Source organism: Apodemus sylvaticus, chromosome 17, assembly GCF_947179515.1.
Source record: "Apodemus sylvaticus chromosome 17, mApoSyl1.1, whole genome shotgun sequence".
Lineage (NCBI taxonomy): Eukaryota > Metazoa > Chordata > Mammalia > Rodentia > Muridae > Apodemus > Apodemus sylvaticus.
In genome coordinates this window covers 10,958,465-10,975,740 of record NC_067488.1, presented here as the reverse complement: position 1 = coordinate 10,975,740, position 17,276 = coordinate 10,958,465, and the positions used below count along the sequence as shown (strand labels likewise).

The following is a 17,276-nucleotide window of genomic DNA, read 5'->3' as shown; positions in this document are numbered from 1 at the left end:
TTATCACTCAATTAAAAATGAGAGAGCCACTAAAACATATCTTCTGGGTGTTGTTTTAGCTTTTGATAAGAGTCACACTGGTTACAGATTGTGAATGGAAACATACATAATGTTCCATGACAGAATCATGTGCACTGGCCTATCTAACAATGTTAAACGGCTTCGAATAGGGCCCTGGTGCCTACTGAGTTTGAAAATGTTGTATGTTAAGTTGTAGACTCCAGGCTGGGGTCCTCATGCACTCACAGGAGTAGCTTTTCAGTGGAAAGCATACTTGTTAGTGAATATATAGAATACGCAGAATCAGAAATGCGCGCGCGCGCGCACACACACACACACACACACACAGAGCTTCTCGCCTGCCTCCTAGTACTTAAAACAAACACAGTTATGGATTTGGAGTAGGGAACAGGAAATTAGCCTGTCAGCTTCTGTCTTCTGTCATAGCATTCAAAGAGCCTGTTCTGGTTTAGGTTTTGTCTGTTTAGAGATCATCTTCTAGAGATGATACAGTTTTGCATCTAGCCCTGACCAGCAGCATTTTTTTTTTTAAAACAAGACAGATGGAAAGCAAGAGGCCTTTAATTACTTATGAGGAATTTGTTTGTCTTAGCTGTCAGCACTCTGTGACTTAAACAACTGTAGCTCCAGAAAGATGAGAGTAGGTTGTGCAGGTTGCATAACCTGCTATTTGATATTTGTGGTGGAGGTGATGAAGTCTAACGAAAAGTGGATACCCAACTGCTGTCTGTGTTTGTATCTCTTAAATCTTCCTCAGAAGGTTGCGAAGTCGGTCATTGGAGCGAATGGGGGACGTGTAGCAGAAACAACCGCACCTGTGGATTTAAATGGGGTCTGGAAACCAGAACGCGGCAGATTGTTAAAAAGCCAGCGAAAGACACAATACCATGTCCAACCATTGCGGAGTCCAGGAGATGCAAGATGGCCGTGAGGCACTGTCCAGGAGGTGGGTCTGAACAGCCATGCTGGTGTGCTGAAAGCTTCCTTCCTCCCACCTTCTCCCAATCAGTCCCACTGGTCCACGATGGAGACCTGATGCTAACGTTGGAGATGAGTTAAAATTCTACTTTTTTTTTTTTAAAGAAACAAATGCTTAAGTTGTGATTTATATACAGTGACCATTTCATTTGCTGTTATAATAGTTTTTAAATAGCTTGAGGGAGTATCAATATGCTTTCGAAAATGCGATTTCTAAAAGTGTACATTGTGTGTGTGTGTGTGTCTCTGTGTGTGTGTGTGTGTGGTGTTTTTCCAATGTGCCATAATAAAGGGTTCTTGTGAAACTTGGCCTTTGCAGATGTTGCTCAGAAGAAGGGGCCGACCTTCAGCTGAGTAGAGTTTAGATTAGGAAGGTTTATAGAATCTGTAAAATTATCTGCATCGTTACTAGTTGAAGACGACAACTTAAAATAAACTTACCCAAACACCAGGATGAAAAAACCCTGCCTTACTGTTACCACAGTTAGCCCTTTCTCTTTGTTTTGATAATAATTTGTAGAAAACAGCTACTGGTAGGTATGTGCTTAACTCTTTGTAATAATTATACTGATTTGCAGTCATTATTCTATAATAGCCAGATTAGGCTCATTTGGAAATTAGGAGAGGAGTACCCAGCAAGCTGTTGGTCAGCACAGAACCAGGAGCTCAAAATACAATTCTAGAGTTTCTGTGTGTGTGGGTTGTGAAGTCATGTATGTTTGTGACATGTTTGTGTATGTGTACATGTGTGCACGTGTGGAGTCCAGATGACAACCTTTTTTGTTTTCAACCTTTATAAGACATGGCTCCAGACTGACCTGGAACTCACTAATTTGGCTAGAAAGTTTGGCCAGCAAGGCCCTGGGGTCCTCTGTCTCTGTGCACCTTCCCCACGGCTGGAGCTACTGACATACCTGACTTCTACATAGATTCTGGGTCTATGAACTTTGCTCTTCATAATAGTACAGCAAGCATATTATTGTGTATTTATATGGAATTTCCACAATGTTAGTGTGCTTCGTAGAGCAGTTGACACTCACTTGTTGACACTTACCATATCACTGGCCAAAGCCATATTGCCACAAATGGCAACCAAGGTTTGTTTGTTTGTTTTTTAAGTGCACAAATTAAAAAAAAAACAAACCAAAAAATAATAAATAAAAGGCAAAAAGGAAAGTTGTTTTTGGAAAAGTACCTTTAAAATGACCCAGGCGTGCGTTTGCCCTCTTCCCCTGTCACCCACTGTTGGTGTGTAACTTCACAACCTTTTAACTCAAGCCCAGAGAGTCCACAAAGCTGCTTCAAGCGGGTTTGTATCCGAAGCTGCTGCCTCAGAGAGAGTGTCTGTGACCCATGGAGAAAGCCGAGACTGAAGACTGGAGACTCCAGCGGCCTCAGAGGACGATTAGATCCAGATTCAGAAGCTCCTGTGGAGGAGCCAGCTTTTCCTCTTGAATTAGTCTTGCTTTTCCTTACTGGGCCTTTGAAACAAAGTTTTTTTGGGTCTGCTTTTCACTAACAAGGATGGTTTTGTTCGCTTAAAGTGGGTATTTTTCAGTCAAAATATAAGAAAATATTTTCTTACAAAACTAATAAGCCATGTCTTGGATAGCTGAGAGCATTTAACCTGCAACCTTTTGCCTAAAAGCAAACCTGATGTATTCAGGTATTGAAAAGAAAGACTTTCTTTGTTGTATATTGTTTATATAACTATCCCCTCCCCCCACTCCTTTTCAAGCAACATGGTCCTGCAATTGTGGTTCACGCTAATAGCAAAAATTAAACTAAAAATATTCTGGTAACAAACATGCTTATGTGTAATAAGAACCCCGATACCCCTCTACCCTTTGCAGCCTTTTATTTGTCTGTCCTTAGTCATGATTAAGAATTTTCTAGAGAACGATAAGTCTTTAACCATAATGTTTATTCCATTTGAATTATTTGTGCCACCAACATTACCATCTTAATGGAATATGATCGACTCTACTGATAAATTAGGCCACGAAAAATTGCTAAAGCCTGATTTGCTAGCTTTTCTTCAGACAAATGAATCAGAGATAGATTCTAGCTTAAACTTTATTTAGGTTTTAACCATATTTTTCCCATTAAGCACTGCTCTAATCTCTGTAGCTATCTAATTTTCGGTTACTAACATGATTTTTTTTTTTTTTTTTTTTTTGTCTAAATGTCAAATGGCAAACACTCATGTCTTTATAACAGGGTTTCGAAGTTATGCTGGAACTTGTTTTATTGTTTGATTTAAAGGCAAATAAACTAAATTAGTAGAAATTAGGGGCTCTGTAATAAAATGACTTCTAATTATAAATGTAGGATATAAGAACTAAGAAATTAATGGTGGAGCGTGAACAGTGGTTGCTAAGAATTGGCATAGCCTCCAGTGGAGAGTGTCACCTTGCCTCAGGTGAGAGTTGGGGAAAAGTCCCTTTCTTCAGCTGGTCACGCTGATTACAGGAAGAATGGAGAAGAAAACCACGTTATCCTCCTTTCCATCTTGATTTGATTTCGGTGATCTGCTTTGACAAACCATGCAAAAATGTAAGTCGTAATCAGGTTGGAAATACAGGCATTTTTCAGATCTTTTCAACATATGTATGGATTTTTCTCCTGTTGGAGCCAATCTTAACCTGATTGCACTCAAACGCAGCCTGCGCCTCCTTCACACTGGAGCACAGGCGCATTAAAATCAGCTGCTTTCGATTATGGAAAGGCCGGAGTTAGAGGTCAGCATCGTGGAATCGCTGCTGCGTGTCTAAGATGTTACACTGCAAGCTATTGAATAGGAGAAAATGAACAACGAGAAAAGTGAAAAATAACAAGAAAACATCTCGTTGTAGTGATCTAGTTCCTTACCCATCACAGGCTGATCTGTCTTGTGAGGGGCAAAAGGAGAAAACAATATAGAAACTTAAGATTTATTTGTGCTAACGTGCCCTCTTTATTTGTGAACTTTTTGGTTTTGATCAGTTGCCTTTTCTTCGACTATGGATGAAACATGCAAGATTTCTTGGACTTTCCTATCAGTCCTCAGAGGTTTGGTTTCTGGTCTGGGTGTCTACATCCTGTCAACTCATAACTTTTGTGACCCCCCTGACGAGTCACTTAACCCTTCTTGGCTCTTATTTCTTTATTTATAAACTGAAAATACTGATTGGGGAGATCTCTAAGACTTAGACTTCTTCTAAACTCCAGCAATTGCAGGACTAATTGCTGAAAGGAGCAGGTGAGGTCTTTGGTTTCTCTATAGAAGACGAGGAGAAGAACACGGAGTGACTGTGAAGACGACCTTGTTTCTGGTGGTCGTTGCCCTGAGCATGTGCTGAGCCCTCTGCAACCGGTGGTTCTCATTCTTCTGCTCCAAAACAAATGACTTCTGTGTGTTCAACCCTCAAAGACTAAAGGAGAGTTGTTTTAAATGTAGGTGTTAACTGCTGGCTTAGCTACCAAAGAGGAGGCGCTTGAGGGAGGAACAAAGAAAAGACAGGGGTGGGGGTGGGGCGCATAAGAAACCATGGGAGGAGAAAAAGACAAGACAATGAACTGACAGTGTGTTTGGGAAACAAGTGGGAAGAAGAGTGGACCCCTGGAGTCAAAGCTGTTCTTGCTGCAGTTACAGCCACCCCTTCCCACCTCCCCAGTGTTAGATTCCATCCTGGTGGGAACAGCAAAGTTTAGTGATAGCCCAAGACTCGGAATGGGAGGAATTTCGAGTCTAAGTTGTATATTAGGCAGCATTTTAAGAGACAAAGATAAGCGGGCTGTTATATATTTGAATGATAAATGGGGAAACAACCACAAGATGTTAAAGGGTGCTGATGGAAGACAAAGACAGAGGCAAAGACAGAGGCCTTAGGGGTGGGTGGGGATCTCTGTAGAGTTAATTCTCTCCTCCTACCCTTGCTTGTTCCAGAGAGCAAGTTAAGGTTCTTCAGCTCCTCAGCTCCTCGAGCAAAGTAGCTCTCTGGCTCTGACAGCAAGTTTTGTTAGAGATTTGATGGTTTATTGTTTATTTGTGTTTATTGTTCTATTGCTTAAAGAATTCTTGAGTTTTTCTTAGAAATCCTAACTGTGTAGCAATGAAGTAAATGGATGGGCCTGTATAATTTCCTATGTAGGCATGAGTTGTATAGAAAACAAAAGCAGGACAAGGAGGGCTTCCCTTGAGATGTGCTGACTCGTGTGTGTTTGATATTTAGGGAGCGGTGAGACTGGTGTTTGATCAGGGATCTGAGGGAAGGTGGTCCTGTGAAGATCAGGGATACATGTGTTGTAGTTGTCTCAATGACTCTCTTAATATTTTTTGTTTCTCCCACAATATTTTGGGGAAGGAGGATGTCCCAGTGAGTGCCTGGGAGGCTCTGACTGACCCTTAGACAGTTGCTCCTCGTGGCAGCATAAAGAGTTTGACCAACGTCTTGATGCATAGGGAGGCTCAGTTTCTTGCAGCCTTTCCTTGTTCCCATAGAGAAGGTTAAAGGAAAAGCCATGACTGTCTTGCATCACGAGGAACCCGGCTTTCAGCTCTCTCTACCCCTCCATTCAGAAATATCATTTGATGTCTTTACTTGCACGTTGAAACATAACTTCATGTTACCTCCTTTCCTTCCCGACATCTTGCTATGGAGAAAAACAAGTGAGGTGAAATTCAGAGGTCATCTTTCTTATGTGCCAAAGCATGGTTCCACTAGCTGTGCTTTGAGTCACACTCTATGAAAACCCTGCCCTCCTGTAATTTTAATGCTTCTGCTCCTCACTTCCCCGGGGTGTGTGGCTTTAAGACAGTGCTTTCATTTTTAGTGCTTCAGGGTCAGCTTTCTGGATGAGGCTGCTTGGCATGTGTGGGTGTGTGCCACATTTAGCATCAATTCCACATATGACAGATCTGAAACCCATCATGGCCTTCCTTGTTTCTCTCTTAGGCATTTCAGTAATCGGCATCTTAGGTAATTCTCTGGCAGATGCTCAGTGCCTTTCTGTATTTGGTGTTGTGATCACTTCCGCTCACTGTTAGTTCGTCATAGTGTAATTCTTTCAGCCACACTCATTTTCTTAGCAATATGCCAACAAGGTAAATATGAAGCCTGCTACTGTATATACTATTTCAATTTGAAAATAACTAATCCTGCTTATGGACATTACCTGATTCTTGCCTACTAGCTTTATTTTCAGAAGTAGTTCTTATGTCAGTAGGAAGCAAATGGAACTATTATTTAGCAACTTAGAATCTTAAGTTCTATAAATTACTTTTTAAAGGGGATAGTAATAAGACCTCACTAATCTCTATTTTGTGTGTGTGTGTGTGTGTGTGTGTGTGTGTGTGTGTGTAGAAATTGACAGTCCCATGTAGAGTAAGCATTAGATTATAGAACTAAAGATGCTTGTAGATTGTGATGGATAAACCAAGAACAGGAAATAAGCACATTTTCAGTAGAATAGGGTCAAGAAAATATGCTTTAGACATGTGTTCTTTATTTCTCTACATTTTGTTTACATTTCAGTTGCAATTCATGTGGTCAGTTTTGTACATTCCAGCCTTCAGAAGAAAAGATTAGACCAAAACACCTTCCTTCTGAGACTTACACATTGTCAAAGGTGTTGTTGATGCATTTTTTCATCTCAAGTATCTAAGCAGATTTTTTTTTAGCATTTCCCTGTGTTCGGCTAAATACTTTGTTGAATTTCTTTGAGCAATCATTGGTTTGTGTTTGTAGTGATTTTGAATTAAGCAAATCACAAATCATACTGCTTCTAGGTAATATGTATACATATATAGTATTTGAAGTGATTGTAAACCTGGTTACCCATAGCTGTCACTTTGTAAATGTTAATTATTATCATTATTATTATACAAAACTGATTTATGTGTTCACAAAAATATTCTGGCTGTAGAGTGTCTAAAACTCCTGTTTTAGGGGGCTGAATGATATCTTAAGGAGTGCCCTTTTCTGAGCCTTTCTATCATGCCCTGCTTTACATTTTTTCTTTTTTCTGGTTCTTAGAATATGAGCAGAGGATAAGCATTGGTACCCTGCTGGTGGTGGTAGTAGAATTTTCATTGCTGTTGTTGTCAGTGGTGGTGTCAGTGGTAGTGGTGTGTGTGTTGTATATACAACGCTTGAAACGAGTGTCTTAGAAAGCCCAGCGTCATTGGAGTTCAACTTCCCAAATGTTGGGATGACTGGTTTGTTCCATTGTTTTAAGTGATGATGCACCTGTTGTTGCTGTTTTTAAGAAATCATGTTCTTTTTAGGTTTATTGACACTTGCATAGCTACGTGTAAGTTCTGTGGAATTGTGGAGTATCAAAGCATCTTCCTGTAGGATGGATGGAAAACACAAAGTTTAATGATAGTAAAACCAGGCAAAACTCTACATGAGCATGGGTATGGGCTTGAGAAATAAAAGTCCAGGGCTCTTATCGAATTCAAACAAGTGAAATTAGAATTTGCTTTCTCAGCTTTGTTGAGAGACAGTCCAGATAGCATTCTTGCTTGCTCAGAGAGGACAGTCAATGAGTGAGCAAGGGGAAGAAGCTACACCTTTGGGCCATACTCAGCGCTTCCCATCTGGAACCTCTACCAGACCTAGTTAATCATAGTCTGGGGCACCATGTTCCAGCTTCTTTTATGGGCACTTATAAAAAGAATTTCTCAACTACATGTGCCACCGAAGGCCTGAAGTCCAATGTGTAACAAGTAAAGAGGAAAATTCCAGGGAGCCGTTCTTTTATGAATTTTACTCAGAAGCAAGCTAGTTTGATCTTAATGTGAACGATGTAAAATCTTTTTTTTTATGACTCTCCAAAAATAAAAACAACTTTAATAGGACACAAATGGTGCTGGATATGTACTGTTCCCCTTTATAAGAGACATCACCTTACCCCCGGAAGACAAGATAGACTTGCCTAAAAAATCCCCTAATACTTCTTAGAAATCATTTTTCCACCACTGATACCTGTGACCTTTCCATGGTGTTGATAAAGAATAGGAGCAAGTTGGTGCACTCACTTGGGTTTCCTGGGTCAACTCTGCAGCTACTGGGCTGAACTCCAGCTGTACTTGTGATTTTTCTCCAGAGCCAGAGGCAACAAAAGAACATTTTGTTGGAAAGAATGGCAGTTTTTACTAAAATTGTAGTATGACTCATATTGTCATCATAAAGAAGTAGTTAAGATGATACAATTATTTTATATAACAGGTTTGACAAACATTTTCACTCTTAACATGTAACTATGGAAAGTTTTTGCTGTACAAATCAGCATCTCTGTGACACACAGACATAATTTGTCTTAGTTCTAGTACTTTATTTAAGGACTTTGGAGACTAGGAATAAGATATATAAAATTGTCTGGTCGAGAGACATTTAATAATTAACACAATGTTCTTATATCTTTTTTGCCAAATTCCCATCATATTTAGTGATAGTGTAAAAAGGTACATCACTGCATGGTAAAACAAAAATCCCCAAATGTAAAAATATGAGGACAAAGAGAAATCTGAAGACGTTGAAGTATGTGCATTTAATTGATGTTGGAGGAGAAGGATTTACATTATAAAATAAAGTTGAGGAAGTTGATACTTCTTGAGAGACTCTGAGGAGGTTACTGTCAGATAAAATACATTTGTCAAACGGGAGTCACACATCCAGAGCAGTGGGACCCTGTGGTGGGAAGTGGGCTCAAGACACTGTGTATGTCACATCTGAGTTCCCAGAAGGCAGCTTCACATATCCCTTCATGGAAAGTAGGGGGTGTATGACCATGATGTGACTCCACAGAGTCATGGGGCAGGTGGAGCTAGAATTCTGTGAATTATCATTTTTACTTGACTTGGATCATTCCAGAATATTCTTTCAGTAAATAATGGTTTTGCAGGGCAGGTAAAAGTTTGTCATCTGGAATATCTACATATGACACAGCTCTATTGTCCTAGGGATGAAACTTGTCAGTAAATATGGTATACTTATTAGATGGTAAGGAGGATCTTTCAAGAGACTTCCTTACACTAATATTTTAAGAAGCCCTATGTGGTTTTTGTCTCTTTTCCAAAGCTGTTCTTGGATGATTTTAATCTGTATCAAAATTATTAGTTATTAGTAAACCACATGGAGCTTGAGTAAATGCTTCCTGAGTTGAACTCACTTTACTAAATATGTTGTAGAGCACCTTTCCATCGATGATGCTTTGTAAGATCTGCTGTTCTATGTAATCCATGATTTTATGATTGCTCTGTCTGTATAGTTTTCCCATGTTCTGAAGAAATGAATAGATGGAGAGAAGGGAATTATTTAAACAAGAATGATAATCAAGTCAGTGAAGAAGAAAATGGATATTACCCGATAGCAAAAGAACCATATCATAAACGTCAACTACCTCTTATAATAGGATCTTTAGGGGTTATGGGACTGTTTAGATGATCTATTTGGTCCTGATTTAATTTTGGTATTTGGTATCTGTCAAGGAAATTGTCCATTTCCTCCAGATTCTCAAGTTGTGTTGAGTATAGGCTTTTGTAGTAGGATCTGATGATTTTTTGGATTTCCTCAGTTTCTGTTGTAATATCTCCCTTTGTATTTCTAATTTTGTTAATTTGGATACTTTCTCTGTGCCCTTTGGTCAGTCTGGCTAAGGGTTTATCTATCTTGTTGATTTTCTCAAAGAACCAGCTCCTGGACTCGTTGATTCTTTGTATGGTTCTCTTTGTTTCCACTTGATTGATTTCAGCCCTGAGTTTGATGATTTTCTGTTTTCTACTCCTCCTGGGTGAAATAGCTTCTTTTTGTTCCAGCGCTTTCAGGTGTGTCATTAAGCTGCTAGTATATGCTCTCTCCATTTTCTTTTTGGAGGCACTCAGGGCTATGAGTTTTCCTCTTAGCACTGCTTTCATTGTGTCCCAAAGATTTGGGTATGTTGTGCCTTCATTTTCATTAAATTCTAAAAAGTCTCTGATTTCTTTCTTTATTTCTTCTTTGGCCAAGGTGTCATTGAGTAGAGTATTGTTCAGCCTCCATGTGTATGTGGGCTTTCTGTTGTTTTTGTTGCTATTGAAAACCACTCTTACACCATAGTGATCTGATAGGAGGCATGGGATTAGTTCGATCTTCTTGTATTTGTTGAGGTCTGTCTTCTGACCAATTATATGGTCGATTTTGGAGAAGGTACCATGAGGTGCTGAGAAAAAGGTATATTCCTTTGCTTTAGGGTGAAATGTTCTATCAATATCAGTCAAATCCAATTGGTCCAAAGCTTCAATTAGTTTTACTGTGTCCCTGTTTAGTTTCTGTTTTCCTGATCGGTCCATTGAGGATAGTGGAGTGTTGAAGTCCCCCACAATTATTGTGTTAGGTGCAATGTGTGCTTTGAGCTTTAGTAAAGTTTCTTTTACGAATGAGGGTGAATGGAGTACTATTCAGCCATTAGAAACAATGAATTCATGAAATTCTTAGGCAAATGGATGGAGCTGGAGAACATCATACTAAGTGAGGTAACCCAGACTCAAAAGATGAATCATGGTATGCACTCACTAATAAGTGGATATTAACCTAGAAAACTGGAATACCCAAAACATAATCCACACATCAAATGAGGTACAAGAAGAACGGAGGAGTGGCCCCTTGTTCTGGAAAGACTCAGTGAAGCAGTATAGAGGAAAATCAGAACAGGGAAGTGGGAAGGGTTGGGTGGGAAAACAGGGGGAGGGAAGGGGACTGATGGAACTTTTGGGGAGTAGGGGTCCAGGAAAGGGGAAATCATTTGAAATGTAAATAAATATATCAATAAATTAAAAAAAAGTGAAAAAAAATAGGATCTTATATTTAGTTGGAGGGGAGATTATTAGATATCAGAGCCAAGGAAGATCTCTGGAAAGCAGGGATGGCTAGAAGCCTTGTATTAAGTTTTTTTTTTTTTTTTTAACTTTGTGAGTGTTTGCCTGCATGCATATATGATGTGCACCATGTGCATGATTTCTACCCAAGGAGGCCAGAGAGGGGGTCAGATCCCTTGGAACTGATGTTTTAGATGGCTTGGAGCTGCCATGTTGGTGCTGGGAGTTGAACCTAGTTCTTCTCCTGGTTCTTGTGCTCTAAACTATCAAACCATCTCTCTAGGTCTTGAAGTCTTGTTTTATTCATTTTTTTAAATTGAAAATATATTGTTTTCATATAATATGTCCTGATTATGGCTTTTCTTCTTCCAACTTCTTCTAGTTTCTCCTTACTCTCTTCCCATTTGGATCTATTCCCCTCACAGTAAAAAACAAACAGGCCATTAAGAAATAATAAAAAATAAAATAGAACAAAACCAACAAATTGAAATGGGACAAAGCAAATGAACAGAAGATAAAGGGTCAAAGAAAAAGTATGAGAAGCACAGATAGACACAAAGTCACACATGCACACATAGGAATCCTAGAAAAACTCACAATCAAAATTCATACTATATACATAAAGGAAAAGGGTTGGAGGTTGGATCATTAGGACCAAATGTGGAAGCGGAGGGCAGAAGGGGTGAGGGATAGAATATAGGGATGGACAAATAAAAGACCCTCGGAGGGATCATAGAAACCTAGTAGAAACTTCTTAAAATAATACATATACGCATCTAAATGAAGACTGTCAAATATCAGGGGAGATAGATTTTCAAATAGATATATCTTGTCAAAAAGTAAAGCTTCCAGAGTCAGGAATGGTTTTCATATCATTGAACTGTGACCAGAAAGTCTCCATGGGAACCACCACATAACTCAAGTTACTGCCAACAAGTTGCTCTCCACAAACTGATGGCAAGGTCATGTCACTGAAGATAACATCTACACAACTCAATGAAAGTGGAGAAGTAAAACTGGTAACTACCTAGAGTCTTCAGTAGGGACTAATTAGTGCTCATAGTACTAGAAGGTACTCTGTCTGCTACCAAAGAAGAGATATAAACAGTAACACATTTACAAATCCTTCTATCTACCATGCCTGCTAGTCATGCTGATGTTGTTAGTGGCACAATGCTGTGAGGTCACAATGCTATGAGTGAGTAAGGGTGAAGGCGTTAGTTACCAGTTTAACTTGTCTATGTTCATTGAGTTGTCTTCAGTGATATGACCTTGCTGTCACTGAGTGGAGAAAAAACAGTAACCAGAGCATTAAGCAGAGAAGCTTTCTCCTGCAGCAGATGAGAACAAATGCAGAGACCCACAACTAGACAATGAGCAGAGAATAACAGATCTTAGAACACACCATTCTTAATTGGTATGTCTCTGTCAAATTTCTCCTATCAGTTCTCAGAGAACTGTGGTAGAGCAGGTGGAAAGATTGTAAGACCCAGAAGGGTATGGGGACACCAAGGAAACAAGGTCCCCTAAATACAGCAAGATGGATATATGCATGAAGTCACAGAACAGGGTGTGCCCAGGTCTGTACCACATGGCGTTCTGTAGCTGAGAAGAGGACACCACCCCCCACCTTAAGCCAGAAGGTAGCTCCAGTTGATAACAAATTGCAAATGTAGAACTAGTTTTGTCCAAGGAGTCTCACTTGGTATTCAAACTCCTCTTACTAAGTGTAGGCCTCATGCCCAGGAGTAGATAGATATCCAACACAAAATGAACTCAACAGCGTCTTTGGAGATTCTCTTTCATAATGCTGTGTTGGGCTTTTTTTTTTTTTTTTAATTTTTTTTTTAAATGGAGATGGTGAAATCTCAGTGTGAGAAAGCCAAAACCTACAGTGGATGGCAGGCCCTTTAAGTTGCTGCCTGGGAAGTATGTCTGTGGCAAGGAGGACTTTGGACTTTGCCCTGTACAGTGTGGAAAGGCCAGGAGACATTTGAAAATGCAGGCATGCTTGCAGATAGCCAACTAAAAATCTAAGCGTCTGAATGTTGCGTTAGGGAAGGTGTCAGTTGGTGTGAGGATAAACTGTCCGTTCTGGTTTTGGGGCCCGGCATTAAGCAGAGGCTGATTTTAATGGTAGAATTACCAGCAAATACTCAGAAGTCCTGATGTTTATGCAGTTTTCTGTTTGCTTGCTTTTCTAATGAGTGTAGGATTTTGTCTTGGCTTCCAGTCTGCTGTGACCCCTCTATCCCTGTCTGCCAACTTACTAAGCCAGGCCATTCCCTGGTTAGTATTTGTGCAACATTTCCTCCTCTGCTTTTTCCTTTTTCTTTTTTTAATCTAGGCACATTTTGCTTTTACCCCAAGTGAACTATATCTGTTTCCTACTCCTTTCACTTGCCATCTACCCAGATCCTTGAAAGGATTATTCTCCATTCTCTTTTTACTCAGTCATATTATCATCCTAATGTATTTTCCTTTCCAGTATATTTTCTTTAAGCACATAAATATTATTCAAGTCAAGGATGAAAATGTTCCCACAAGGCCCGATTTCAGCTGCATAGTCTAAAATGATCTTATCTGACATGTTAGTGCCTGGTTCGTGGGTTTTAAAGGAATTCTGAGTAAAGTGTTGGGTTCAGGAGAAAAGTATGTAGTAGCTAATTTGCTGCATTGGTGACATGGAGCAGGGGTAAATGTACAGCTTAATTGTTCTTTAGTTGTTCTTATCCTACAACAACCCAGTCTGCTCAGGCCTCTTCAGCTGTCATCCTCCAATCTTCCAGTACACACTTGATCATCTTTGATAACTCATTACCTTGCTTCAATTCTGCACCTTCAGTGATGGCAGACATAATGAGTATCTTGAAAAGCACAGTACAGGAAATTAACAGAGTTTCAAATTTGATTGAATAACATTGAGTTTCTTAATTTTCTAACGTTGAGGCACCTGTAGAATGAGGCTAACATGTCACAGCATGACTGAGTAGAAGGGGAATAGGAATGGAAGCAGATAAGGTTTGTGTCACATCTGTTATTTGCCAATACTACCTCCTGTGACCTAGTCTACCCTTGGTGCTCACAGTCTCACCTTTGGCCCATCTCACAGCTTTATCTAATATGGACTAGCTTCTTTCTGTGCTCCAGTCTCTCAGTTCACTCATTGGTAGGCATTTCTCCCTAGATATGCTGCAGTATACCCAGTTACCATAGCTCATATCTAACATACATCTCCTTTCCATTGGGTTGGGCATCCTTTTTACAAGTCTCACAGTATTCCAGTACTGGGAGCCCTTAATATAGTCCTTATACCCAGACAGACCAGGACTAAAATATTTGGTCAACACTAAATGCAAGCAAATTTGAAAAGCATCTTCAGTGTCAATATCTATGTAATGGGGATAATTACAAGTGCCTGTGATTTAAGATTGTCATGAGGAATATATAATACCATTTTCTTGTTTTGTATGCGGTAAAGGATAATGTTTTTTTTTTTTTTTTAATCTTTTAAAAAAATAAGATTTATTTATTTATTTTATGTATGTGAGTACACTGCCCAGAAGAGGGCATCGGATGCCATTACAGATGGTTATGAGCCACCATGTGGTTACTGGGAATTGAACTCAGGATCTCTGGAGGAGCAGTCAGTGTTTTTTTTTTTTTTTTTTTACGTTTCAAATGATTTCCCTTTTCTAGCCCCCCCACTCCCCGAAAGTCCCGCAAGCCCCCTTCTCTTCCCCTGTCCTCCCACCCACCCCTTCCCACTTCCCCGTTCTGGTTTTGCCGAATACTGTTTCACTGAGTCTTTCCAGAACCAGGGGCCACTCCTCCTTTCTTCTTGTACCTCATTTGATGTGTGGATTATGTTTTGGGTATTCCAGTTTTCTAGGTTAATATCCACTTATTAGTGAGTGCATACCATGATTCACCTTTTGAGTCTGGGTTACCTCACTTAGTATGATATTCTCTAGCTCCATCCATTTGCCTAAGAATTTCATGAATTCATTGTTTCTAATGGCTGAATAGTACTCCATTGTGTAGATATACCACATTTTTTGCATCCACTCTTCTGTTGAGGGATACCTGGGTTCTTTCCAGCATCTGGCAATTATAAATAGGGCTGCTATGAACATAGTAGAACATGTATCCTTATTACATGGTGGGGAGTCTTCTGGGTATATGCCCAGGAGTGGTATAGCAGGATCTTCTGGAAGTGAGGTGCCCAGTTTTCGGAGGAACCGCCAGACTGCTTTCCAGAGTGGTTGTACCAATTTGCAACCCCACCAGCAGTGGAGGAGTGTTCCTCTTTCTCCACACCCTCTCCAACACCTGCTGTCTCCTGAATTTTTAATCTTAGCCATTCTGACTGGTGTAAGATGAAATCTTAGGGTTGTTTTGATTTGCATTTCCCTAATGACTAATGAAGTTGAGCATTTTTTAAGATGCTTCTCCGCCATCCGAAGTTCTTCAGGTGAGAATTCTTTGTTTAACTCTGTACCCCATTTTTTTAATAGGGTTGTTTGGTTTTCTGGAGTCTAACTTCTTGAGTTCTTTATATATATTGGATATTAGCCCTCTATCTGATGTAGGATTGGTGAAGATCTTTTCCCAATTTATGTTTTTATTATGATGCTAGAGATCAAATTCAGGATCTTCTATGTGCTTGGATAGCGCTTTACTACAGAGATAAATTACATTGCCCAACCCACTGCCTATCTAGTCTTGATTCTCCATTGGTCACTCATTTTTTCTATTATTTGTTCTTGAAGTCTTTTTATATCACTGGGAAATATAGGCGTCTATATTTCCATGCCATCTATCTGGTATGTCAGTGTGTTTAAAGCTGTCTTGGTTACACTTCACTAGTAGGGATGGGTGGTGAATGAGACACTAAGTTTTAACATTAGGGGAGGCAGCCAGTGGGCATCCTTACTATGGTATTGTCCTGCGCAAGCCTTACCTGAATTAGCCTGACCTCATTACCTTTAGAAATGAACACAGCAGTCGTACATATTTACAGATTTTTTTTTTTAATCAACTTTACCCACTAGGGATGGCAGTTGCAAGGTGAATAGTAGAGGCCAATGGTTGCTAAGACTACACAGTGGAGTACAGACCTGCAGTTATGAGATGTCTGTGTCAGCAAAAATGAACAGAGCTGAGAAGGGAAGATAGTATGAAAAATAAGACATGTGTACAACTTAGAGGACACACATGGGGATAATTGTCTAAACCAATGCATGTTGCATAGAGCAAAAAGCCAATGGTTTGATTGAAAGGAGTAGAGATAGGAGAAGGGAGGAAGGGAGGCGAGAGTCAAATCACCAGCAGGAGTTAGTTATCAAATTGGGTCTCACAGTTAGAATATTGCCTGAGAAATTTGAAGTTGGCTAGACAATGATCACATGGAAGATGAAGTATCTGCCACTAATGTATGATCCATTGATGAGCTCAAGACTGCGTATATAGGACATCCACTAAACAAGACATTAAAGCATGGTTGTGATGTGTATAAAATAACTTAAAAGCATGCGCCACCATGAATGCAGTGTAATGAACATAAAGTTAGAAATGTAGGTAGAGTTGATTACTGATTCTGTAATTATGTTATCACTTCTGTGCCTACAGATAATGGTGCATTAGCTCTGGGGAGTCAGTCCTCCAGTCCATTTTATATTGGATTCTTCTCCATGCTTTGGGGAAGGACAAGCAGGCAGGAGGACCCAGGTATTTCATCCTTTCCTTTCTCTCTATCACACGCTGGAAGTTCTGGATACATGGGCTTTGTTTCAGAGGAAAAGCAGAGGGTGACGAGCTTAGCCGCCTATCAAAGCTTTCAGATGTGTTAAATGTGACCTTTTCATTATAAAACTAAGGAGCCCAGAGGCTAGGTGAATTACTGCTACTTCAAGTCAAAGCCTGATTTTTACTTTGACACCAAACCTAGCATTCTTTAGACTACATAGTCTCTTATCATTCAGTGCACACTAATCTCTGGGATATCCTTGTGCAACTCATATTTTTCAGTATATATATATATACTGAAATAGTATATATATATATATATACAGTATATATATATATTCAGTATATATATATATATTTTTCAGTATATATATATATATACTGAAAAATATACAGTACATATATATATATATACTGAAAAATATACATGTATATATGTATGTGTATGTATATATATACATATATATGTATGTATGTATATATATACATATATATGTATGTATGTGTGTATATATATATATATATATATATATATATATATATATATATATATATCTTCTATAGAAATATATAGGAAGAACAACATAGCCTGGCCTGACTACCCAGTTCTCCCAAGTCTAGACCACTAACCCAGGAGTGTGCCTAGAGGGATCCATGCCTTCAGATACATATGTAGCAGAGGATGGCC

At 39.4% G+C, this 17,276-nt stretch overlaps 1 protein-coding gene across 1 annotated transcript in view; it reads left to right on the top strand.

Moving 5' to 3' along the window:
- The window catches only part of Rspo2 (R-spondin 2), a 71,554-nt gene that overhangs the window by 15,204 nt on the left and 39,074 nt on the right, over nt 1–17,276 (top strand). The window contains exon 3 of the mRNA XM_052160975.1: nt 779–967. Coding sequence (XP_052016935.1) covers nt 779–967 — 189 coding nt within the window. The remainder of the gene's footprint in view (nt 1–778; nt 968–17,276) is intronic.